This window comes from Chanodichthys erythropterus, chromosome 5, assembly GCF_024489055.1.
Source record: "Chanodichthys erythropterus isolate Z2021 chromosome 5, ASM2448905v1, whole genome shotgun sequence".
NCBI classification, from domain to species: Eukaryota; Metazoa; Chordata; class Actinopteri; order Cypriniformes; family Xenocyprididae; genus Chanodichthys; species Chanodichthys erythropterus.
Window position 1 is genome coordinate 13,991,646 of NC_090225.1, and position 23,558 is coordinate 14,015,203.

At 38.2% G+C, this 23,558-nt stretch overlaps 1 protein-coding gene across 8 annotated transcripts in view; it reads left to right on the forward strand.

Moving 5' to 3' along the window:
• ndst2a (N-deacetylase/N-sulfotransferase (heparan glucosaminyl) 2a) overlaps positions 1–21,629 on the forward strand; it is a 137,971-nt gene extending 116,342 nt beyond the window's left edge. For all 8 annotated transcript variants that reach the window (XM_067386138.1, XM_067386135.1, XM_067386136.1 and 5 more), the window contains 13 exons: positions 5,060–6,704; positions 11,180–11,267; positions 12,751–12,905; positions 14,054–14,239; positions 16,235–16,363; positions 16,678–16,860; positions 17,103–17,199; positions 17,317–17,440; positions 17,754–17,928; positions 18,226–18,396; positions 19,067–19,176; positions 19,275–19,377; positions 20,434–21,629. In XM_067386138.1, coding sequence (XP_067242239.1) covers positions 5,685–6,704; positions 11,180–11,267; positions 12,751–12,905; positions 14,054–14,239; positions 16,235–16,363; positions 16,678–16,860; positions 17,103–17,199; positions 17,317–17,440; positions 17,754–17,928; positions 18,226–18,396; positions 19,067–19,176; positions 19,275–19,377; positions 20,434–20,559 — 2,667 coding nt within the window. In that variant the 5' untranslated portion in view covers positions 5,060–5,684 and the 3' untranslated portion in view covers positions 20,560–21,629. The remainder of the gene's footprint in view (positions 1–5,059; positions 6,705–11,179; positions 11,268–12,750; positions 12,906–14,053; positions 14,240–16,234; positions 16,364–16,677; positions 16,861–17,102; positions 17,200–17,316; positions 17,441–17,753; positions 17,929–18,225; positions 18,397–19,066; positions 19,177–19,274; positions 19,378–20,433) is intronic.
• Positions 21,630–23,558: the final 1,929 nt, after the last annotated feature.

Below are 23,558 nucleotides of genomic sequence, written 5' to 3' on the forward strand. Positions count from 1 at the left end.
TGGTCCCTCTTCATCTCTTTATCCCAAACATTTGTGGTTCAGAGGGTGAGCATTGTTATTGTCACCCTGCAGTAGTCTCGAATTCAGGGATTCAAAATTATAGCTCAGATTAAGCCACACTCTCCAGCTGTTTGTAAAACATTTCCTTTGATTAAAAATAAGCTGAACTTTTTTTCCACCGTTCCCCACAGCTTGTAAATTCTATAAATAATTTGCATGTTAATTGCCCCACAGGATTGAATCCATCTAAAGATTTTTTTCAGCTATTGAAGCGTTTTGTTATTGTAGAAGCACGCTATATTTTTTCACTTGAAAATTGGATGTAGCAGGTAAGCTGCAGGCTCATTAAATTTCTCCACACATAGTAGCAGTTTAAAGTGCTCTTCTTTTTTTTTTTACTTAGTATTGATTGAAGCAGTCTGGTTTTCTTGCAAGTGTGTGTGTGTTTGTACAGGCAAGACGCCCATGATGCCCAGAGGCCTGCACACCTGTGGCTCAAATACAGCGTGACCTTGGGGCCTAATGATAGCCCCCTCCTCCACTTTGCCCAGAGACCTTAAATCTCTGGCTATTGTGTGTGGAAGCCCCCTGCTGGTCATTTTGTACACTGCACCATGACTCCTGTAGGCTAATTAGGGCTGTTTGCCAAGGCAGGCATCACTATTTGCTCATAGTTGGGGTTAGAGGTTGAAACAGACCCCTAACCACAAGTATTAAAATTTGGTGTGTAATGGGTCTCGCACCATTTGTGCTAAGGAAATGAATGAAACCTCAAATCGTGGTTGCACTATTCGAGAGTTGCACTATTCTAAGACAGCAGACTTTTCACTTGGCTGATGATAATATGGGTGAGTGAATCCCATAGACTTCTATTGAAGCTATATGCACCACAACATAATAGAGACTTTGAGGTGAACTCTTTTTAGCTTGGGTCATTAAGCAAATACCCAGAACACCCTAGCAACCACATAGCAATATGTTAAAATGCCACTCTAAATACAACTTAGCAACTGTGTAGCAGTGCCTTGGCAGTACCACTCATGCAGCCTTAGCTTGCTTGCTTTATTTGGTATTGATAAAGTGGTGCAAATGCATTTACTTTACAGCTGCTGTTTTGATTGGGTTTGTATCTGATTTCTGTTAGTGGTCAAAATGCAAGACAAAGGCAGATTGAGTTGCTCTGGTGTAATTCAGTTTGAGCAGAAAGAAACTGGATTGACAAAAACCTGAGACCCCACATGGCCCTCGTAAAAGCTCAGCCAGTATGGGTTAGGGGATCACGTGTCATATTTGTCAGGGGTCAGTGAGGCATGGCAGTCTTGCTGGGTAATTTATACAGCAGCACAGGAACTAGTTCCCTCCTGGTTGGTAATGTTACGATGTACACTTAACACTGCTCTAACCAGGTGAAATGCCATTACATGATTAAACCCTTCCTTTTCATGTAAATCCAAGTTTGTCATCATCGGCCTTGACAAGCCACAGGTGACACAAAAATGTGATTTTGCTTAACTTTCAGTAGGGGTGGGTGATATGACCAAAATCTTGTATCACAATATGAGTAATTTTATTTTACGATAATGATATATATCACTTTAAATAAGGTTTTTATGAAATCAACATTTTTGATACCATTGAAATTTCATAATCCTTGTCACCATTTTCAATATCACAAAACACTAATACTAGCCTAAGTTAAAAAAATAAATAAATGAATAAAAAAACCCTCTAAAGCTTACTGAAGACAAGTAAACGGTTAGAAACTAACTGTTCTATTTTAGTTTGTTTTCGTATATGATTGCAAAGACACAAATTAAATTAAGACCGAATGCCTGGATCCAATATTCTTGTTTTTGTTTTCTTAACTGTTTGTTCACTTAACACATACATGACTGTTTACTTGCAAAGACGGTCATTTCAATACACAAGTATGTGTATTTAACTGTTCACCTGTTCACGCCTGTCTAATCAGCCATTTTTCTTGCTCTCACACATGGTCTCACATTTACTCACTCCTTCATTTTGTCCTCATTCTGCCTCATTAACGCTGTTCTGTATTCTGTAGGTTCTGTATGTTCTGTTCAGTAAATCTCAGTTTCACAGTGTATTAAATCGAGACTTCCCATTTTGTTGCTAATTACAGAAGAATTCTTATAAATTTCCTGATTCTCTTCATTTCTATGTCTCTCATTTCAGGAGTACATATTCATACCAACATCATTTCAATTGCTGTTAGTAGACATAACTATTTTACTATAATATTCATTTCTCTATTTCATGTTTCTCTTTTATATATGTATACATACACACACATTTTTAATAATTCAAAACTGTAATACTTTTGACAGGTAGTTTGGAATAATGAAACATTTGTGATTTTATTTTGAAATAACTCTTTTATGCTTGCCAATGCTGCATTTAATCAAAAATAAATAAAAAAACATTAATATTGTAAAATATTATTAAAAATCTGTTTTCTATTTTAATATATTTTAAAAAGTAATTTATTCCTGTGATTTATTCCAGTCTTCAGTGTTACATAATCCTTCAGAAATCATTCTGATATGCTAATTTGGTGCTCAAGAAACAGTTCTTCTCAATGTTGAAACCCGTTTTTTGAAACCCATACTCTACCATTCAAATGTTTTGGGTAGCGAAGACATTTAAAATAATAATAATGCATTTTATTCAGCAAGGATTCATTATGTTTATAATGTAGCAAAAGATTTCTATTTCAAATAAATCTTGTTCTTTTGAACTTTTTATTCATCAAAGAATCCTGAAGAAAAAAAAAAAAAATCATCATGGTTTCCACGAAAAGGTTAAGCAGCAAAAACCTTTTCAAAATTGATAAGAACCATTATTAATAATTGAGCACATACTAATAAATAATAATTGAGCACCAAATAAGCATATTAGAAATATTTAAACCCAACATCCTTAAAAATGTATCATTACAAGGGAAAATATAATACTCTCAAACATGCATACTCTTCTCCAAGATATCAGTGGAGTCTTATTAGTTAGCAGTGACTTTCTGTTGCCTCTCTTTTTCCTTATCTCCTTTATTGACCACCTTTTATTACTTCTTGTACTTGTATTCTCTTCCTTTGTATCTTATTTCCTCCCTTAAGCCGGGTGCACACTGTGCGATTTATAATAGTCCTTTACGATTGTTGCTTGTCAGACTGTACGAACATGATCCTCATATCACACTGGGATCTCAGCTGTCATTTATTTCAGACTGTACGACAGTCAAAAACGGACGCGCATAAAAACCTGTTCGGAGTTTTACATCATCAATCCATACACGTTCTGTGACTGTGAGCTGCATTACACGTGGGACTAAGAAGAAATCTCTAGCGTCAATTTTAATCATGGCTTGTCTTGAAAAACAAGACAAGCCTGTGCTCCAAATCTTCTGACACTGCCAGAATTTTGTCAAAGGATAAAATTTGATTGCAACAGTCATTAATCAGCTGTCGGTGAACATGTCAAACTAATGATTAAAGACTAAAGATTTTAGCCTAGGATCAGAGGAATCTTTAGGATTTTCAAAATTTGTCTCAGACGATTAAATAATGGCCTAAATAAACACAATGTGCACCCAGCTTAAGTCACACTGCCTCATCTTATTTCCTCCTGTGCTCATGTGTACCATTACTCTGTAAGCATGTTTGTTTCCTTACAAGAGTTGTGTAATAAACACAAGATATGCATGGACATCCTGATCATTTCCTGGTGGAGTTCAGCTCTGAACAGTTCATGATTGCATTCTCTGACTAAAATGTGAAAGCTATTCTCCTGAGATGAGAAATGCTCAGTAGAAATTTCATCCCGGCTTCAGCAGCACATGCCATGTGAAACCATTCTGCTCAATGATTCAGGGCTGCAGTTCCCTCTCTGTTGCCCTGTTGCTTTACTGTACAGATAATATAATGTTGAATTAGATGCACTGATCTGAGTGAATCTTTATGACCTCATGAATTGTAATGTGTTGTGATGGAAACCTGCTGTTTTTATGTGCATTTGTATTTGCTCGTGTGTATGTTTTGAACTGATGTAGAACTGGTCAGTGAGGTTAGAGTACTCCCAGGCTAATAATAACCTAGGTTTCCGTATCAGGATCTGTTCTTCTGTAGAGTTAATTCTGAGTTGGATAAATTTAATGCAGCTGAGCACTTTGTCGCTGTTCTTTTTTCTTTGTAATTATTCTTTGCCATCTTTCAGACAGGTGAATTACCGCATTTTGATTCTCTAAATTCATTATTAGCTTTGAGGGTGGAAGTAAAGGTCTGTTTCTCTATTTTAGTGTCTTTTCATTCCTTATGCTATGTTTTTCATATCCTTTATTTCTCTCTCTTAGCTTATCATCCATCCTAGACAAGGTGCCTTTGACCAAAGCATAGGCCATGCTTGTCCATCTGTGGGAAAAACGATCCTTTAAGTGCCAGCCCTGATTTATAGTTACAGCATGGCTAGCATTGATCATGTCAGAGACTGATAGCTGGCTGTAAGCTGACAAAGCCTCTCTTGGTGGGGAGAGGAATGAGAAAATGTGCCTGGAATCCGATGATTTCCGTCTCCAGCACTTTGAAACTCAATCTAACTGTTGACTTGCTCTCTCCTATGGAGAGCACTTAAGATATTCTCAAGTTTACAAACAGTGCATTCCAATGACATTTTCGAATTACCCATCATCTGCCTTCCCATGCTCTAATTAGTGTACTGTTCAAGGTTCACCTTTAAAACTGTTCGTCACATATCTATACGGTCAGTGATCTCTCTATCCCACCTGTAATGCTATCTTACTGGTGGACAAGAGCTCCAGGACTATTTTAGGAGTCATGAGGAAAAAAAGAAGACTCCATGGTAATGTAGTGATCCACATCAACAGTCACACTAATAGCAAAATCACATGGCCATTTGGAGGTATAAAGAGTGATGCAGCCTTTGGTCATTCACTAGGCTTAAGATATGTTTGCGTCCCCTTTTTATGCACTCTTTAAAGGTGTTTGATGTTTAGACTGATCAAATCTCTCCCCTCTCTCCCTTTCAGGTTCTTACTCAGTGGTGGATGTACCGTCAGTGCTGGGCCTCTACTGGGGGCAGTGTTCACCATCCTGCCCCAGTGGTGAACAGCCTCAGAGCACCCGCTGCTGAGGCCAGTGGGGCAAGTGGAGCACCGGCCTCAAAGCTCTCCAAAAGATCCCAAAGAGCCCTCTACACTGAGAAGCACGTGCTTATTTGAAAGTTCGGTGCACAGCAACGCGAAAGAAACAGCGGTGAAACATCTGATCCTTTGTCGAGTGGTGGTGGAGTGTCGAGAGAGATCAAGAAACCCAATCCTCTTATCCCAGCCCCAAGACGCCAGCAGAGAGTGAGTGCACTCAGGAAACGTGTGGTGGGGGTGAAAGAGCTGGTTGACCTCATTGGAGGACTGGATCTAGAGGCATCAATCAAAGCGGAGATACACGTCATGGACTATGGGGGCCATGGTGACCTAGCATAAATGGCTACTCCTGACCCAAAGCTTGTGCCGGTGTCTGCTGCTCAGCCTTTTTCCTTTTTCCTTCTCTTTTCCACTCTGTTGTCCTCCTCTTGCTGCGAATACTGCAACGGCCATCCTCTCAGCCTCCCCTCTGCCCCCCTCTTTTCCCCGGTCCCGCTTTCGCACTGTGGCCATGGGGCTGTGGAAGTTAGTGCGGGGTGTCAGGCAACTCGAGCTCCACCGCCTCATCCTGGCGCTCATCATCTTCTGCCTGCTTTCCATGGCTTACCTGGCCTACTATGTCAGCAACAGCCCTAAAATAAAAGAGGCACCCCCTATGCCCTTCAGTGACTGTGGTGGGGTTGTTGCGGCTGCAGCAGGAGGGCAACGGGCTCCTCTTTTTCTGCCAACTTTCACAGGACGGCAGAGGACGGTTAAAGTTGTTGATAACTCTCGAACAGAGCCTGTAGTGCTGGTCTTTGTGGAGAGTATCTACTCTCAGCTCGGACAAGAGATTGTGGCTATCCTCGAGTCCAGTCGCTTCCGTTACCACACTGAGATTGCACCCAGCAAAGGCGACATGCCTACGTTGATGGAGCGTGATGTTGGTCGCTACGCCCTGGTAATTTATGAGAACATTCTCAAGTACGTCAACTTGGATGCATGGAACCGTGACCTGCTGGATAAATATTGCGCTGAATTTGGCGTGGGCATTATCGGCTTCTTCAAAGCCAATGAGAACTCTTTGCTCAGTGCACAGCTGAAGGGCTTCCCGCTTTTCCTGCATTCTAACCTGGGCCTACGGGACTACCACATCAACCCTGCAGCCCCATTACTGTACATCACCAAACCCAATGAGGTGGAGCAAGGCCCGCTCCCTGGCGATGATTGGACGGTCTTTCAGTCTAACCACAGCACCTACGAGCCCGTGCTTCTAGCAGTCACAAAGTCCTCAGAAGCACTGGCCCCCCTGGGCCCCCACCGAGCCCTTCATGCCACTGTAGTTCAGGACCTTGGCCTTCACGACGGCATTCAGAGGGTGCTTTTTGGCAACAATCTGTCGTTTTGGCTGCATAAGTTGATTTTTGTGGATGCCATAGCCTATCTGACAGGAAAAAGACTCTGCCTGTCCTTGGAGAGGCATCTCCTAGTTGATGTGGATGATATATTTGTGGGAAAGGAGGGTACACGGATGAAGGTGACAGATGTGAAGGTAAGTGTCTCTTCTAAATTTGGTAAAGGGGTTGTTCAAACAAAAATGAAAATTGTGTCATTTACTCACTGCAATGACATTTCAAAACTGTGTGACTTTCTTTTCTCTGTGGTTTGGAATGACATGAGGGTGAGTTGACTGAATTCAGTGATGACTGAATCTTCATTTTTGCGTGAACTGTCTCTTTAAAAGTTCTTAGGCTGCTCAATGTTGTTTACCTGTGAGCATTTATATTGATCTCTCAAATTCATCATGTCAGCATAACGAGCAAAACGTATGTTCTCGAAATGGGTAACAATTATTGTATTGGCTAACAGATAACATGGTACACAGATGATGCATTGAGCACTGTAGTGTCATGGAGAGGCTAACAGCTAGTACTCAGAATTATGTGCTTGTTAGAGCAAGGGATAATTGCTCTGTTTGGACAATGTGCCTATTAACCTCCTATTTATTAGCGGCTTTGCCAAAGGGGCTGATTACACAGACTTATGAATCCCTCCCAGTTCTCATCATCAGGTTGGGTAGAAGCTTTCAGCCTTCCACAAAATGCAAACCACACTGCTGACCGTGGTCTGTACACCCTCAGGATCCATAAATGGGTAGTATACACTTGCAAAAAGAGACACCACCCAGAGGTCGTCCTCTTTGAAGATAGTCAATGTAAATTAACAGCTCTAATAAGAAATATGTTGATTAATGTCCCATTTGCATTGACAACATGAAGATGTTTCTTTAGCAGAAAAATCTGCTTTGTCTGCCTGCTTACTGAGTCAGTCAGGAAGTTAATTAGCCCACCATCAATTATATTTGACAAAGTTAGCACTGTTTTGTTTTATATGCAAGGGATGTAGAGAAATGTACATTGATGATTGGTCTTTAAATGTGATGTGCTAAAATGGTGAATGGATAGATATGTGACAGCATAATGATCAAAAGTAGATTTTCATCAGCGTTGATATAAAAAAATTCTCACAAGAATTCAGTTATTATTTTTGTCATTACTTATTCTGCCTCATGTCATTCCAAATCTGTGTGACTTACTTTCATTGTAAACGATAACATGGCCTCTTTGTTCCAAATAATGAACATAAAAGGGGCCTGTTACTGTCAAGCTACACAATTACAAGGGTTTCGAATGACTGATTCTTACAGAAATTAAATGTTTAGGTGAACTATTCCTTTGAGTTTCTGTTAAGTCTGTCACATTATATAACATGGGTTGGGAATCATGTTCATACCTTGCAAATATTAAAACCTCCCTTAGTAAAACTTTGACATGAACTAATATTGTGATGCATGCCCTTAATTTTGTTTGCAGAAAATTTAAATGTATATATATATTTTTGTATTATAAACTTGTCTAAAAGCTTATCCATCCTGTACCTAGGGTATGAAAACCACTACATGCAAAGTAAGCTCTAACAGTAGCCTTTGTGCACTTTATGTGGGGCAGTTGCTATGTGTTTGCCCCATTAACTTCCATTTTTGTCATGTTTTGTTTTTACAAATGAGTTGGGATGAGTCAATTACCATCTGTGGTAATTGACAGCATGCCACAGATGCTGTTGATGGACCTTAACTTGTATTTAGCCCTGAACATCCCTTAAAACCCAGCCACAACTGCTATTTATCATTTACTGATGAAAGAATATGTAACATTGTTGCATCTCATTTCCATACATTTTCCTCTTACAGTCATTTTTAATCATAATGGTTACAATACCTTGGAGCAAGGACATGGTTTTTAGTTCATCCATGTTCTTCTATTTTCCACAGATAGCGTAAATGATTTGCAGGAATATGTGTGTAACAGACAGATTATCCTCCCACAGAGCTGTTTTTACGTTATTGTTGTTTTTTTGCCAGCTTTGTATGGTGATGTATGCCATTCCACCTGGCCTCAAGCTGAACAAGTGGGCTGTAATCACCTCAGCCAGTAGTGCTGCATAGAAAACTCAAACAAACTGTGTCTAATGGTGGACTAATCACATCTATTCTTACTCCATAAGCGTTTTCAGCACTGAAGCTTATTTACACCTACTCACTACAAATGCACACATTATGCACATACATACACAGTTCACTGCTCTTCTTCCTGTGCTGAGGACGTAATTAGGAAAGGGACACACCAAAAACTGACACCAAAGAACTAGCACAGATAAAAGCCGACCATGTTGTCAAACTGCATGTGAACACACCAAGAGAACTACAGCCGACTGTCAGCCAGCACGCGTGTTCTGCACCTGCATGTAAGGAGACTGCTGTCTATTTTTTTCATATATATATTTGTCTATATTCAGAATTCAGGAAGGGAGACTGGCACTACAGGCTGCAGATACACAAACCGTAAACAAAGCAGAAAACTTTCTGTATTCTACACGGCTCATGTTAATATTAAACATTTGCCCTGGAACACTCAGGTGCATGACATAAAATTAGAACAGCCTTCTGTATGTATCACCTTAACTTGTTTGATCACTGTTTTGCTGTTACTTTTGTGCTTCAACTCGTTCACTAAACTGAACAGCCAGTCCGATTCTACATGTTGAATTGGTCTTGTTCCTCCCCCCCTCAAAAAAAACAGTGTCTGACCAGAGCCAACTTATTCGGCTGACACTTAAAAGCGGCCCGACGTTGCTCGACAGCCAATCATCGGCTTGGTGTGTCCCGGCTTTAGCTTTGTTCTGATTGGCGTTGTAGTTCAAAATTTAACTTGCCACACCTGCTAACAGAATTAAAAAAAAATAGCAGCCACATGTATTCTTAAATACAATGAAACTCTGTTTTGCCTTACTTCTATTCAAATATATTTAAATATATATTTCCTGGAGGGTTTTTTCAGTATGTGTATGTTTATATATATGTATGGGTCAGTGACATGACATGATTTTTGTTCATTATTTCCTTTTAAAATAATTTGATAAATTGACATAACATGAATCACTTTATTCTATAAAACCTATTTAGTTTGAATTCATTCTTAGTATATTCAAACAATAAATATTATTTGATATCGTAAACCCCCAAAATGTCAGGTGTTTTTTTTTTTTTTGTTTTTTTTTTCAAAATAAAATATTATGGCATAATTTTAAAAGAATTTAAGATCATTTAAAAACTTTTGTCCAGCAATTTGTATGTTCTCAAATGTCAGGTTGGCACAACCTCATTTATTAGTGAAAAAGTAATAGAAGTAAGCATCATCCAGAGTACCACAATTTATCTTTGTGGAAAAAGGTTTGTAGATTTCTCTCAAATACTGATAAAATTAGCTACTTTCAAGTATGGGCAGGTTGGTACACTACATTGGTACGCACCATTGCTGTGTCTGAATCCTGTCTTAAGAACAATCTTAAGTCTGTTAGGTTAAGAGACAATCAGACTGGCTATGAATGTTGCTGCAGTGATGAGCCAAGTCCAATGTGACAGCAAAATTTGGTGGTGTCAAAAGCTGTGTTCTTACCCCTGGCCCTTCCGTCCAATGGCCATATTGACTGTTTCTCTTTCTGTCATAACTCATTGATCAAAGTTATTGATCATGAAAGGAAAACCACATTTTCCTTTTCTAAAAGGGTAACATTTTATTTTCAAACTTAATCTGTTTTTATCAAACTGTCAGAGTTGATTCACACTACCGATTGTCCACCCTGGATACCACCCTGCAGTCACAGATTGCCATAATCCTGCAGTTTTTATGCTGAGATACTGAGCAAACACACTCAAGGCAGAACAAATATTGGATACACTCATACTCTGGGACACCGGCGGCTCTTAAATCAGCGTAAGATGCCATCTCTTCATTGCGAAGCAGCAGCCTTCTCTCCCCAGCAGCTCATCTTGATTTGTGATACCGCTGCAAATATCGGCTCAGCTTTGTGTTAGATTTGTGCGGAAAGTGACACTATCTCTCCCCGCCGTCTGATTTGTGCTGGAACAGCGCTGTAATTCGCTTATACCCCCGTATCACTCAGGGTTTGAAGGGCTTGATGGCAGGATCATTTTGTATTTCAAGCCTCACAGCGTCGTCATTAGCTAGATGTGCGCAGTGATGCTAAGTTATGAAATGTGTTCATTTCACAAGGATGAGTTTAGATTGATGTTAAGGCTGCAGCTTCATTCGGCACGTCTGACCTGCCTGTGGGTAGAAGAGATTTGAATGCAAATGTATATTTCACATCCCACTCAGTCTGTCGATCTGGCCGATGGCTTAAAAGTTTATCTTTTCTTCATAGGACTGAATTGGCACCACACTGCCATCTGTTGGTGACTTAAGCTCATACATTTGTTAATGTGAATGCCTAAGGTAGTGGAGAGATTTGTTTAACAACACTGTTGATGTTTTTGCCTTCAAGCACAGCTCAGAGTAAAGTCAGATGTTGTTGTTGTTCTTGGCAAATTGCTAATCTTATTCCACAGATTTTGGGCAGGACTTTGATAGCATGTTATTAAAGTAATAACTCTTCTTCAATTTCAAGGCTTTGCTCAACACACAGAATAAACTACGAACGCTAGTTCCCAACTTCACCTTCAATCTTGGCTTCTCTGGGAAGTTCTACCATGCAGGTACTTATTTTTCCTCTTCTTTTGTTGAGTCATTCATGCTCACCAAGGCTGCCTTTATTAGGGGTGTAATGGTTTGCAGTAAAAAAACAAACTGTACTGTTCTCCACTTACGGTTCGGCACATACTTGCACTGAGGTTCATCTCATATCTGATGACACATACGCGTTTATAATATGCACACAGTCTGCTCTGGTCCAGAGATAGGAAACTGAGGTTTTACTGAGCTCAACGGCTCTTTCCAAGGTACTTCAGTGGGCCTTTAATCCTTGCAAATCTAAACATTCAAGCACAAGATGTCAAAGAGAATTTGCGAGCGCTGTGAGAAGATTTGTGCACTGATCCTAAATGCACGTGTAAAGAGCACAAATATTGAGTCTTGCTCGTCACACAAAAATTGTCAAAATGCCTGTTTTGTCGAGTATCCTTGCAAACATACAGTAGTAGGTAATGTCTGTAAGTGAACTTAAACTCTCGAGAAATAAATTTTTATTGTTGTTGTTTTTGTTTTGTTTTTTATACAGTCTATGGTTCAGTATCTGTGTAATGGATTATGTCTTAAAGTGACAGTAGCCTAATATTCCTGTTGTCTGTGTATTTTTGATGTTAATCAAACAAAAGACAAGAAAATCACTATGCTCTTGACTGAATAGCTTTTGTAATTTAATAATGATTAATCGTTTTTAATTTATACAGTGAAGATTATATGCAATGTAGTTTTACATTTGATTAGCTACTTTATTCAATTTCTGTACCTGAAAGCTACTGTTTGATACCTGGAAAACCTGAAAAGCACTGTTTATTTTATTTGAATCTTTGCTCTACTGTATATATTTGTACTGTTGCTTGAAGTTTGAATATTTGATCTTATTTTCTTTTTTTTATTTGACAATAGTCCTTTTTTCCCCGGAACATAGCACATACAAAATCATACCGAAACAGTGACCCTAAAACTGAGATAAAAACCGAACCATGAGTAATTTGAACCATTGCACCCCTTTTTGATATGAAATACAGTTAAAAACTTTAAAATAATTTTTATATTCTAATATATTTTAAAATGTAATTTATTCCTGTGTTGGTAAAGCTGAATTTTCAACAACCATTACTCCAGTCTTCAGTGTCACATGATCCTTCAGAAATCATTCTAACATGCTGATTTGCTGCTCAAGAGACATTTTTTTATTATAATCATTGTTAAAAACATTTGTGCTGCTTAATATTTTTTGTGGAAGCCTTGAAAAATCTAAATCTGTATAATCTGACTTAATTGTTCAAACTGAGAGTGAATAACAAAAAAAAATACATATTTAAATCGGATTTTAAACAACTTACAAAGTATTTAACTTTTTTCCTGTTCAGACTACAAAAAACAAAATGGATCTGTGTTACATAAGCAAAAACGAACAAACAGATGTTTAAGCCATTTTAAGATCCAAATGTCTTTACTATTAAACTTCAACAGAATGTATATGTGTGTTTGCAGGTACAGAGGAGGAGGATGAAGGTGATGACATGTTGTTACAGCACCGGCATGAGTTCTGGTGGTTTCCACACATGTGGAGTCACATGCAACCTCACCTCTTTCACAATGTCAGCGTGTTGGCGGAGCAAATGAGACTCAATATGCAGTTTGCACAGGTTAGTTGGTGAAATTATGCATCTTAAAACTGAATTATTGATTTATATGCCACTAATAGTGCCAAACAGAATTTCAAACATAATGTTACCAAAAATGTTTCCCAGATACATTTCTATTTGGAGATGATCCAGTCCTTAATATTACTCCATTGTTTGAGCGTTTTAAAAGTGTTTACATTCTTCAGCCAACCTACAAAATTCTATTTTTGTAGTTTTCTTTAGGTATTAAGCTTAGTTAGGCAAAATCTTTTTAACATACGTTTTTTAACATCCAAATTTTTTTCCTGGTGTTGTTGCGATAGGGGAGCAAGCTTTTTTCCTTCATCATTGTGTTACTATTTACAGCCGTTATTGCTGCTGTCGCAGAAGTGCGAGTATCGATTCTCTGCCCACCTGCTTTATCTCATGTTGGTATTTCATTATAGATTTGTATTAGCACTTTTTCATTGGATCGGTGGGATTCTCTTTGACCTTGACTCGATGTGCATCCGCCGAGGAGATTGTGAATTTGGCCTGTTGAAACGAGCCCACCCTGGTGTAATGATGGTCATTGGAGTGGGATATGGACCGCAGGCAGACAGACAGAGAGAGGGAGCGCGCCGTGAATACTAACCAGCCCTTTCCTCCTCTCGCTAATCCCTCTGTCACATCCTGTCTTTAGAGCAGACATTGACATATGCCTTCTCCTGCTCTCTGCTCAATGGAGAAGACACAGCTCCTTCATCAAGGTTTAATGAGCCTGCAAAGGGACGTTCTTAGCCGGGGCTTGTAGATCTCACAGTTTGTGCTCACACACACACAAGTGAGGAGGAACACATACATAGAAAGATGGCACTTTGGACTTGAAGTAAAGCTCTCTGCTCATCTGAGGATATGTTTGTCTACCACCCTCCTGTGGTGTTGGAAATAACTACGCCTCTTGACACACTGCCTCTGCTGAGAAATATAATCAAAAGCTTCTCGCTCGCACACGCCCTGATGACATGTCTTGTTAACGGTGTCTCTAATGCGTCTCATATTGACTTATCTCTTCTGTTCTACTCTATCTGCCCTATAAGTCTTGGCAGTGCAATTGCGAGTGAAGTTCAAGTGGTGAGTGGATTTGTGATTGATCACCATACGCGTTTGTTTGTCTTTTCCCGTTACAGGAGCATGGTATTCCCACAGACATGGGGTACGCTGTGGCTCCTCATCATTCAGGGGTGTATCCCGTACACAGCCAGCTGTATGAGGCCTGGAACAGTGTATGGGGGATCACAGTGACCAGCACAGAAGAATATCCACACCTGAGACCGGCACGCCATCGCAGGGGCTTCATACATCGTGACATAAAGGTAAAAAGCTGCTGCTTCACAGTGAGGCTCAATGATCGGATACAAAAACAAGAGGAGAGGAACCAAGTAAATCATCTTTTGCATATATCCGGTATTCATTCACAACATCTAGCATTCATTCACAACATTGTTTACATTTACATCTTGTTATTTTAATGTTAAATTCCTTTTTATAAAATAAAAACAAGGGCTGTCAGATGATTAAAGCTGTTGTACATAACTTTTTTGGATTCAAAATTATCCAAAATCAATTATTGAGCATGTACATAACCAGCCAGTGTTCAAAAATATCTCTTTACCTTAGTCCGATTCACAACGGTAAACTAGTAAAAAGAACGAGTCCCAGCTAACTAGGCTATATCGCATGTGAGGCGGATCATTCATAGCCTTTTCTCACAGCAGCAGCAATAATTAAACTTATCATTTTGATGGCAGATTGTATGGTATGACAAATTAACGTTAGAGATTAGACTGTACAGAAATTGAAATCTACAGGTAACACTAATACACACTAAACACACATAGTCACGCAATGCTAATGTTGTTAACATTAACAATTTTGAGAACAAAGTATAACAATAATAATTTGCATGCTTTGACGTGATATGAGCTAAGCGATCGTTATATTTAATCAACATTTAACAGCGCGATTTATTGTAATGCTTTTTTTTCCTCAGTTGGTCAGAACAAAAGTGGCAGACATGTTACTGAAAATTCTTACTTTGGTCATACTTCAAGATTACAATCTGTGATTCCGAAGTACAGTATCCACACCGGTGCGGTGATTGACAGCAAACATTAGATTCGTAAAGATGATAATTCCATAATTAACTGCAATTGCAGATTTCAAACAGGGATGGCGACAAAGAGGCAAAACTTACGGACTGCAGCTTTAAAATAAGTTGGATTTGTTAAGTTTTGATTTACTGTAGTTACTGAGTATGTGCACGCAGTTCCTTTTAAAAATAAAAAAAAAAACAAATGTCTGTTTGAATAGACAGCATTTCTCATGAATTTGCATTTTCTTTCAGCCAAACGCATATTTGTTTTGCTCCTTGTGTGAATAGATCATACACTATCGTTCAAAATTTTGGGGCCAGTAAAATTTTTCTGTTTTTGTTATTATGAAAATAAGAGACTTCTCAAGATAAGACATATCAACATAAAAAGTCTCTTATGCTCACCAAGGATGCATTTATTTAAACAAAAATGCAGTAAAAACAGTAATATAGTGAAATAATATAACAATGTAAATAGCTGTTTTCTATTTTAATACATTTTAAAATGTAATTAATTCATGTGATGGCAAAGCTGATTTTTTATTTATTTATTTATTTATTTATTTTTTCATTACTCCAGTCTTCAGTGTCACACAATGTTTCAGAAATTATTGTAATATGCTGATTGGTGCTAAAGAAATATTTCTTCTTATTATGAATGTTGAAAACAGTTGTGCTGTTTAATATTGTTGTAGAAACAACATTTTCATGATTCTTTGATGAATAGAAAGTTTTCTATCTAATAAATCTTTTTTAATGTTATAAATGTCTTTACTGTCACTTTTGATCAATTTAATGCATCCTTGCAGAATAAAAATAATAATTCCTTTAAAACAGACTTTTGAACAGTAGTGTGTCTGCGATTCATTTTTCATGTTGATTTTGGTGTCAAATGGCCTACATATATATTGATAAAACACCAGCAGAATGATTTTCTTTGTAAATCTTATCATATTTCAGTTGCATGCAACAATTTATCCAATAGTGATTCTATAAACAATTTAGAGATTAATTCTGCCTGTGTTTTATGAATTAGACCCAGTGTTTTCAAATCCAAGAAACAACAAATCAGTTATTAAATTGCGCCCACCATCATCAGATGAAATGACTAACAGCTGTTTCATTTGTCTTGGCCATTCTTGGAGTGTGCCTATACTGTTGCTGAAGCAGAATTGAGGGCTGTCTGTTCAGGTCTCTAACCTTCTTCTGTCTGCAGGTGTTGCCCAGGCAGACATGTGGCCTGTTTACTCACACCATCTTCTATAATGAGTACCCTGGAGGCTCTCGCGAGCTGGACAAGAGCATACGTGGAGGAGAACTCTTCCTTACTGTCCTCCTAAACCCTGTGAGTTGTATTTGTGCTGTTTTCCCCTCTGTTTGTGTGTGTGTGTGTGTGTGTGTTTAGTAAATGGTAGTGAGTATATTTTTCTTTGTGTGTTTGTTTATATGTCCTAAAGCCTTAAGTGGTGACAGAGTCCTGCCCTTGCACTCTGTGCTTTTGTTTGTGTTTGGCCCTATCGCCTGAAGTGTTTGCTAGTGCAGCAGCTGAAAACATAAACTAGATTATGATCTTTAATTATGAAAGTAGTAGATGTTTCCACAGCTTTCCTTGAAAAGAAACAAATTAACTTAAATGTAAATGTTTTTTTACACCCTCAGATCAGCATCTTTATGACTCACCTGTCTAACTACGGAAATGATCGGCTCGGTCTCTACACCTTTGAGTCTCTTGTGAAGTTTGTACAGTGCTGGACCAACCTACGGCTACAGACTCTACCTCCTATGGAACTAGCCGAGAAATACTTCCAGATCTTTCCAGAGGAGATGGACCCCCTATGGCAGGTAATAGAGGATCAAAGTTGATCCCTCTTTTCCTGACAACTGTTAACTATCATATAATAAAGGCAAAATGTCAGTTTTATGTATAAAAATGTGGCTTATACATAAATAGGGGTGTAACGATACCCTCGTCACGATTCTGAACTCACAATATGATATTGCGATACTCCAAGAAATATGGTAAAAGGTTGACAAAAAATGTATGTAATGTGTGGGAATGTTTTCTTTTCTTTTTATCCATTCAGAACCCCTGTCATGACAAGAGACATAAAGACATCTGGTCCAAAGAGAAGACCTGTGATAGGCTGCCCAAATTTCTGGTTATTGGCCCACAGAAAACAGGTAAGTCTTGGTGTTTCCAGACTCAAATTTAACATTTTGCTTGGGTTAACTGAATAAAAAAATGGTCCAAAATACAACCTAGATATTGCATCTGAGATATTGTCTTTTTGACAACAGGTACCACAGCTTTGCACACCTTTCTGACCCTTCACCCTGCCATCACCAGCAACTTCCCCAGCCCAGTCACCTTTGAGGAGATCCAGTTCTTTAATGGGCCGAATTACCACAATGGCATTGACTGGTAATATACACAATACAACGTTTTCACTCGAAGCCAGTGTAGCAGACACAAACCATTAGTCATAATAAGCTTGCATCACCCCTCCACTTTATTATTTCAGTTATACTGTCTGGGTTTCATATTGAATTCTTAATAGATCCATTACTTACAGGACAAGCCCTCTGTTAAAAAATTAATTTTAATAGTGAGACATCATTTACAGTGTCCTGTAATGAAAGACTTATCCCAGTCTGGGTTTATTTGGAATAAAAGCATTGTGATTGTATCCTCGTATAGCATATTTGTATTTACTGAGTGTCTTAACATTTTGCAGGTACATGGACTTCTTTCCCTTCCCCTCGAATGTCAGCACAGACTTCATGTTTGAAAAAAGTGCCAACTACTTTGACACAGAGGTGGCTCCAAAGAGGGCTGCTGCCTTACTGCCCAGAGCCAAGGTCATAGCAGTGCTTATCAACCCAGCTGACAGAGCCTACTCTTGGTATCAGGTACTCCACAGCTTTCTCTCATTCTCCAGATTTTTTTAATGGAGTGGCACTCATAAAATATCCCCATAACTTGAAACTTATCGCTGAACTACATCTTGAAATATCATGTATTTGTGTCACTTTCTGCCTGTCAGGCATTTTATGCATTAAAAGGGCAGCTTGTATATAGGCAGCAGGAAGTAGAAGTCTGAAGTGTCATAGACGGATATAATTTATCTTAACCATGAATCTGCCTCCACCCTTCTCTTTCACCATAGAAATTATGACATAAATTGTGTTTGTTTTATGTCTTGTCAGCATCAGCGAGCACACCAGGACCCTGCTGCAATAAACCACACTTTCCACGAGGTTGTAACAGCAGGTCCCTCTGCATCTAAAGGGCTGTTGACCCTTCAGAACCGCAGCCTTCAGCCTGGGACTTACGCCACGCATCTAGAGCACTGGCTTATGCACTACCAGGCCAGACAGGTAGTGCAGTTATCTGTGTATGATTGTCAAGTCCTATCCTGTTGAATGTTTGATGTTTAACAACTCTTGGGGCAAACACATTTAAATCCTGTAGCGTTAAATGTGGTTCTTATTTCTTTCCAGATTTTCCTCTAAGCTTTGCATTTGAAAAGAACTAAGAACAAATGACCCTCTGAAAAAATTAATTACTTTTTCTGTGTATTTATTCATATTTTCAATGAGCTTTTATTTTTATATAGTCAGTTTTCATTCCAATTTTATTTATTTTTATTTTTTTTTTCGTTTTGTCTTTCTAATGTGCTTTTGTCATTTTTATTGTTATTTTACTTGTCTTATTTCTATTTAGCTTTGTATTTATTTTGGTTTTAATTCTAATAATTTTAGTACTGCCAAGGCAACACATTTTCACCTAATATTTACATTTTATTTTATTTCAGCTTTATGTAAATTAACAATTTTAATAGTTTTAGTTTTAGTTAACAACACTACTTTGTCAGTAGTGTATTGCATTTATCACCAACAACTTTTCTCAAAATATGTCAACATCAGTAACATTTTCCAAAATGTTACAGACAAAACAATAGCATTTATAACAATGGCATTAACAATAGCAAAATTCTATTTGTTTGTATTTTAAATGCTTTATTTATTTGATGCTCCTCCACGTTAGCTCCATATTGTAGACGGCACCCTGCTTCGATCTAACCCAGCCCTAGTGATGGACGGCATCCAACGGTTCCTGGGGATCACACCAACATTCAACTACACCCAGGCCCTTGTGTGAGTCCCGCTGTTTACACATTACTTCACTCTGATAATGAACACTTATATATGCCTGTGAATAATCTTCTTCTTATATAAAACTGTGTGTTTTGCAGCTTTGATGAAGGTAAAGGATTCTGGTGTCAGAGGTTGGAAGGTGGGCGTCCTAAGTGTCTGGGGAAGAGTAAAGGCAGAAAATATCCTGAAATGGCCCCTGAGGTAGATGACAGTCTCATCTCTTCTCTCCTCCCTCATATAACTTTCTCTTTTTTTCAAAATGCCAGTGGCAAGGACAGGCTGTTATAGACGTGTGACTCACCGACAGTGAGAAGTGATTGGCTCGACCTCACACTAACACGGATGGTCATGTGTTATATATATTGCTGGATATGTTTTAACTTGTAAAATACAACAAGCATGTTTGGTTCAATTTAGTCTTAATGTTTGCAATTTCAACAGTTTTCAGAAAACTATTTAACTGATGACTTTGTCTGGTTTATAGACCAACAGTTTTCAGAATAGCTCAGTGGAATACAAAAACATATAGCCTCTTGGTCATTCTAGGCTATTTGTCATGTTTTCGTTTATTGCTTAATGAAGCAAAAAGAATATGGAAAAAAACAATAAATATACACAAAAACACATCTGTTAAAATTATCAGCTGATTCCGCTATGTGAATCTGTAGCCGCTTTTCCACCGTCGAGCCAAACCGTTCTCGCTGCTTAACCATTTCTATCCCGTACCAATCCGGCCCCACTGGTTCGTTTTCCACTGTGAGGCTATGGTAACGCAAGAGTTTACAGACGGTATGAGATGTATATAGTGACCATGTTATGGAGGATGATCAGATACTTCTTTTTAGTTTTATTATTTATTTGTGTTCAAGTCGATCAAAAAAATATTATTAATAATAATAATAATATACCACTACTACTTTTTCCACTTACCATACAAGTTAACAATATATAATATATAATTTAATTATAATTAAGTTTACTAATGTTTTTATTTAATTTGTGGACCACTACTTCAAATCATTTCTGGGAAGTTTTTGTTATAAAACAAAAACTGTAGCAAGTAAATAAGTACTCATTTAAAGGTACTCTAGGACATTCTATATTGGATGTTCTATTTTTTCCGAGATTATTAATTCGAGATGAATAGATTTATTGTTCCAGCCCTATTAGTCATGGCTACAAGCTGTTATTAGTTAGGACATGCAACAGTTATACATTGCAGGCCTCCTGAAACATCTATGTTTGTGTCTTTCCCAGACACGTGCCTTCCTGACTGAGTACTACCGGGAACATAACCTGGAATTATTGCGGCTGCTGAATCGGCTGGGCCAGGCATTACCTACATGGCTCAGAGAAGAGCTCCAGAGCACCAGCTGGAGCTGAGAGGATGTCTCCTGCACCTCCAGTATCAGAACGCTTAAAAAAACAGTATCCGCTCACTACAGAGGTACCAAAACCACTTGGTTCAAAACTATAGTAGCAGATGAAATGACTGACGGCTTTGAGTGGACTGCAAACTTCAGCCTCTCCCTGCTGTCATGGTGCTCCCATGCCCTATTTGACATGTTGAAGATGAGGGAATGCTGGGAAATGTTGTCCCTTGTCTTGTCTTAATGACAGACTGCCTATCAGGATCAGAACTCACAACCAGTGTGGACAAGCATGAATTTACTGGCGACTTAAGTGTGTTAATACACACTCGTACAAAAACACACATGGTCTAGCCTTGCTCATCTCGCCTGAGGAATGATTGTAAAACATTGTACATTTAAAAGCGTTGTATATTTTGGGTCCGGGTGGGTGGGATTATAACTGAATAGACATCAGTTGAGCCTGACCGCGTTTGTGTACAGCCAGAGCTCTGTTTGAATAGGACACTCAGAGGATGTCAGATCCGCAGCCCTTCTCTTCTCCACACACACAAACGCACAAAGCTGGATCCAAACGGTAAGTAAGTATATGCAATCAAGGGAGCGCGTCTTTACAATGACTCGTCTCCCACTAGAATCCAGTGGAAAGCTTTTATTTCAAGTGTCTTATCAGGTGTTTCCCCGTATTTATCCTAATCATGCACTTTCCTCTACACTACGCACACTGACGTGGAAGTTAATGTAAATGCTGTGGCAGATGTGTTGTATGTCAGGAGCTGTGAAAGCGAGAGAGAAGGGCTGTGCTGTATTGTTTAGTCTGTGCTATACAAGGAGAAGCTGCTGTCTTGTCTATTTTTTTTTTTTTTTTTTGTAAAAAATGTATTTTAAAAACTCCCAACGCTGTATTATCTCTAATAAACCCTTAGAGAGGTTGGATATGTTTGTGTGACTCATTTGATCTTTTTTGGGGGGGGAAAGAATGTTATGGGCTAAAAAGTAGTGGTGGAAATCTTTTGGCACCTCACTCGATCTAATTCATGGAGTCACAATCTGATTCCTGATTACTGAATTTTATTTTATTATATATACCTTTCAAAAGTTTGGGGTCAGTAAGGTTTTTCAAGAAGTCTCTTATTCTCACCAAGGCTACATTTGTTTGATCAAAGATACAGTAAAAACAGTAATATTGTGAAATATTCTTACAGTTTAAAATTTTCTTTTTTAATTTCACGTCCTTTATTCTTGTGATGGCAAAGCTGAATTTTCAGCATCATTACTCCAGTCTTCAGTGCCACATGATCCTTCAGAAATCATTCTAATATGCTGTTTTGGTATTCAAAAACATTTCTTATTATTATCAATGTTGAAAACAGATGTGCTGCTTAATATTTTTTGTGAAAACCATAATAGAGAACAGCATTTATAACATTATAAATGTCTTTACTATTAATCTCGATCAATGTAATGCATCCTTGCTGAATAAAAGTGCTAATTTCTTTCAGCAAAACCAAAAAACTCTTACTGACCGCAAACTTTTAAATGAATGTTCCTAAAATGCCATCAGTTTTAGAGATTTTGGGTCTTTCTTCATTCAAGTAGAAGAGCTGTACTGTCCTGCCTAGAAAATAGCTACCTGTGGGTTTTGCTACCAAATCAACTTTTAAAGGGCACACACAGTTCTGTCTAGGGAAGCACTTTTTTAATATTTTTATATTAAATGCCCAAAAGCACAAGAAGAAAAAATGTGCGTAACAGCCATATTGTGTCTAATAGTGAATACATAAATATTTTGAAGTAGCTCAGTCTCCATCGCAGTGACTTCAAGCAAACCACATTTCCCTCACCACAGATCACACTGCTGCATAATGAGCTTCCTGTGGAAGATTTGCTAAGAGAAAACATATGTCTGTAAAAAGATACATAAATGTGAAAGAGTTTCTCTTTCAAAATGCAGTCGTCTTAAAAGTTTCTCTAAATATGCCAAAACCATGCATAAGAGCCTGATGTGCACCTGTCTTTAGTCAGTTTTGTAAATAAATGCATAAATAACTGCATTCAGTTTCATTTTCCTTTTGGTAGCTCAAGTAACATTGTAATTGTTGTGCCTTTTTGCTCCACACAGTGGCGCTACAGACTTGAGTAGTTTGGTTGTGGCTTAATGCTCTTCTCATCTCACATAATGCACGCATACACACGCTGCACCTCTAGAACATTTCCACTCATCCTTTGATTAAAGTTTGTTTCTTCTGCTGAACACAAAAGATATTTTGAAGAATATGGATAACAAAACAGGCTTAGGGCACCATTGACTTCCATAGTATGAGGGGAAACAACTATGGAAGTCCATCAACTGCAGTTACAAACATTCTTCAATATATTTTCTTTTTTGTGTGTGTGTGTGTGTGTGTGTGTGTGTGTGTGTGTGTGTGTGTGTGTGTGTGTGTGTGTGTGTGTGTGTGTGTGTGTGTGTGTGTGTGTGTGTGTGTGTGTGTGTGTGTGTTTAGCAACTGTACAACTTGAGGGTGAGTAAATGATGACAGATTTTTTATGTGCTGACTGGCTGTTTGGCCACAAAAGGGTTTACACCTCTTTTGAGTGTGTTTGTGTATTCATGTATATTTAGTTTTAGTAGTGTTAAAGAGCCACTTGTTGGAAAGGCTTCGATGTCACTGTCATCATTTACTCATTTCGTTCCAAACCTATATAAATTTCTTTTGACTTGAGGAAGATTTGTGTAACTGCTTTTGTCTGTTCATGTCTTTCAAACCTTCATTGTATGGGCAAAAAAACATTTTTTTCTTCAGAATATCTAATTTTTCACATGAACAATACCTTTTAAGGCTTGTTTACTTCATTAAATGTCTGTACTACTCTACACCTGTTTAGTCTCTCATAGTAAAATGGCCACACTCAGGTTTAATTTTAGTGTCAATCATTTTAGTAATATGTTGGGTTGCCACAATGTCCAAGGTAAAATCTGGGTCCTGAAGCAAAACCAGTTGCACTAAAGCC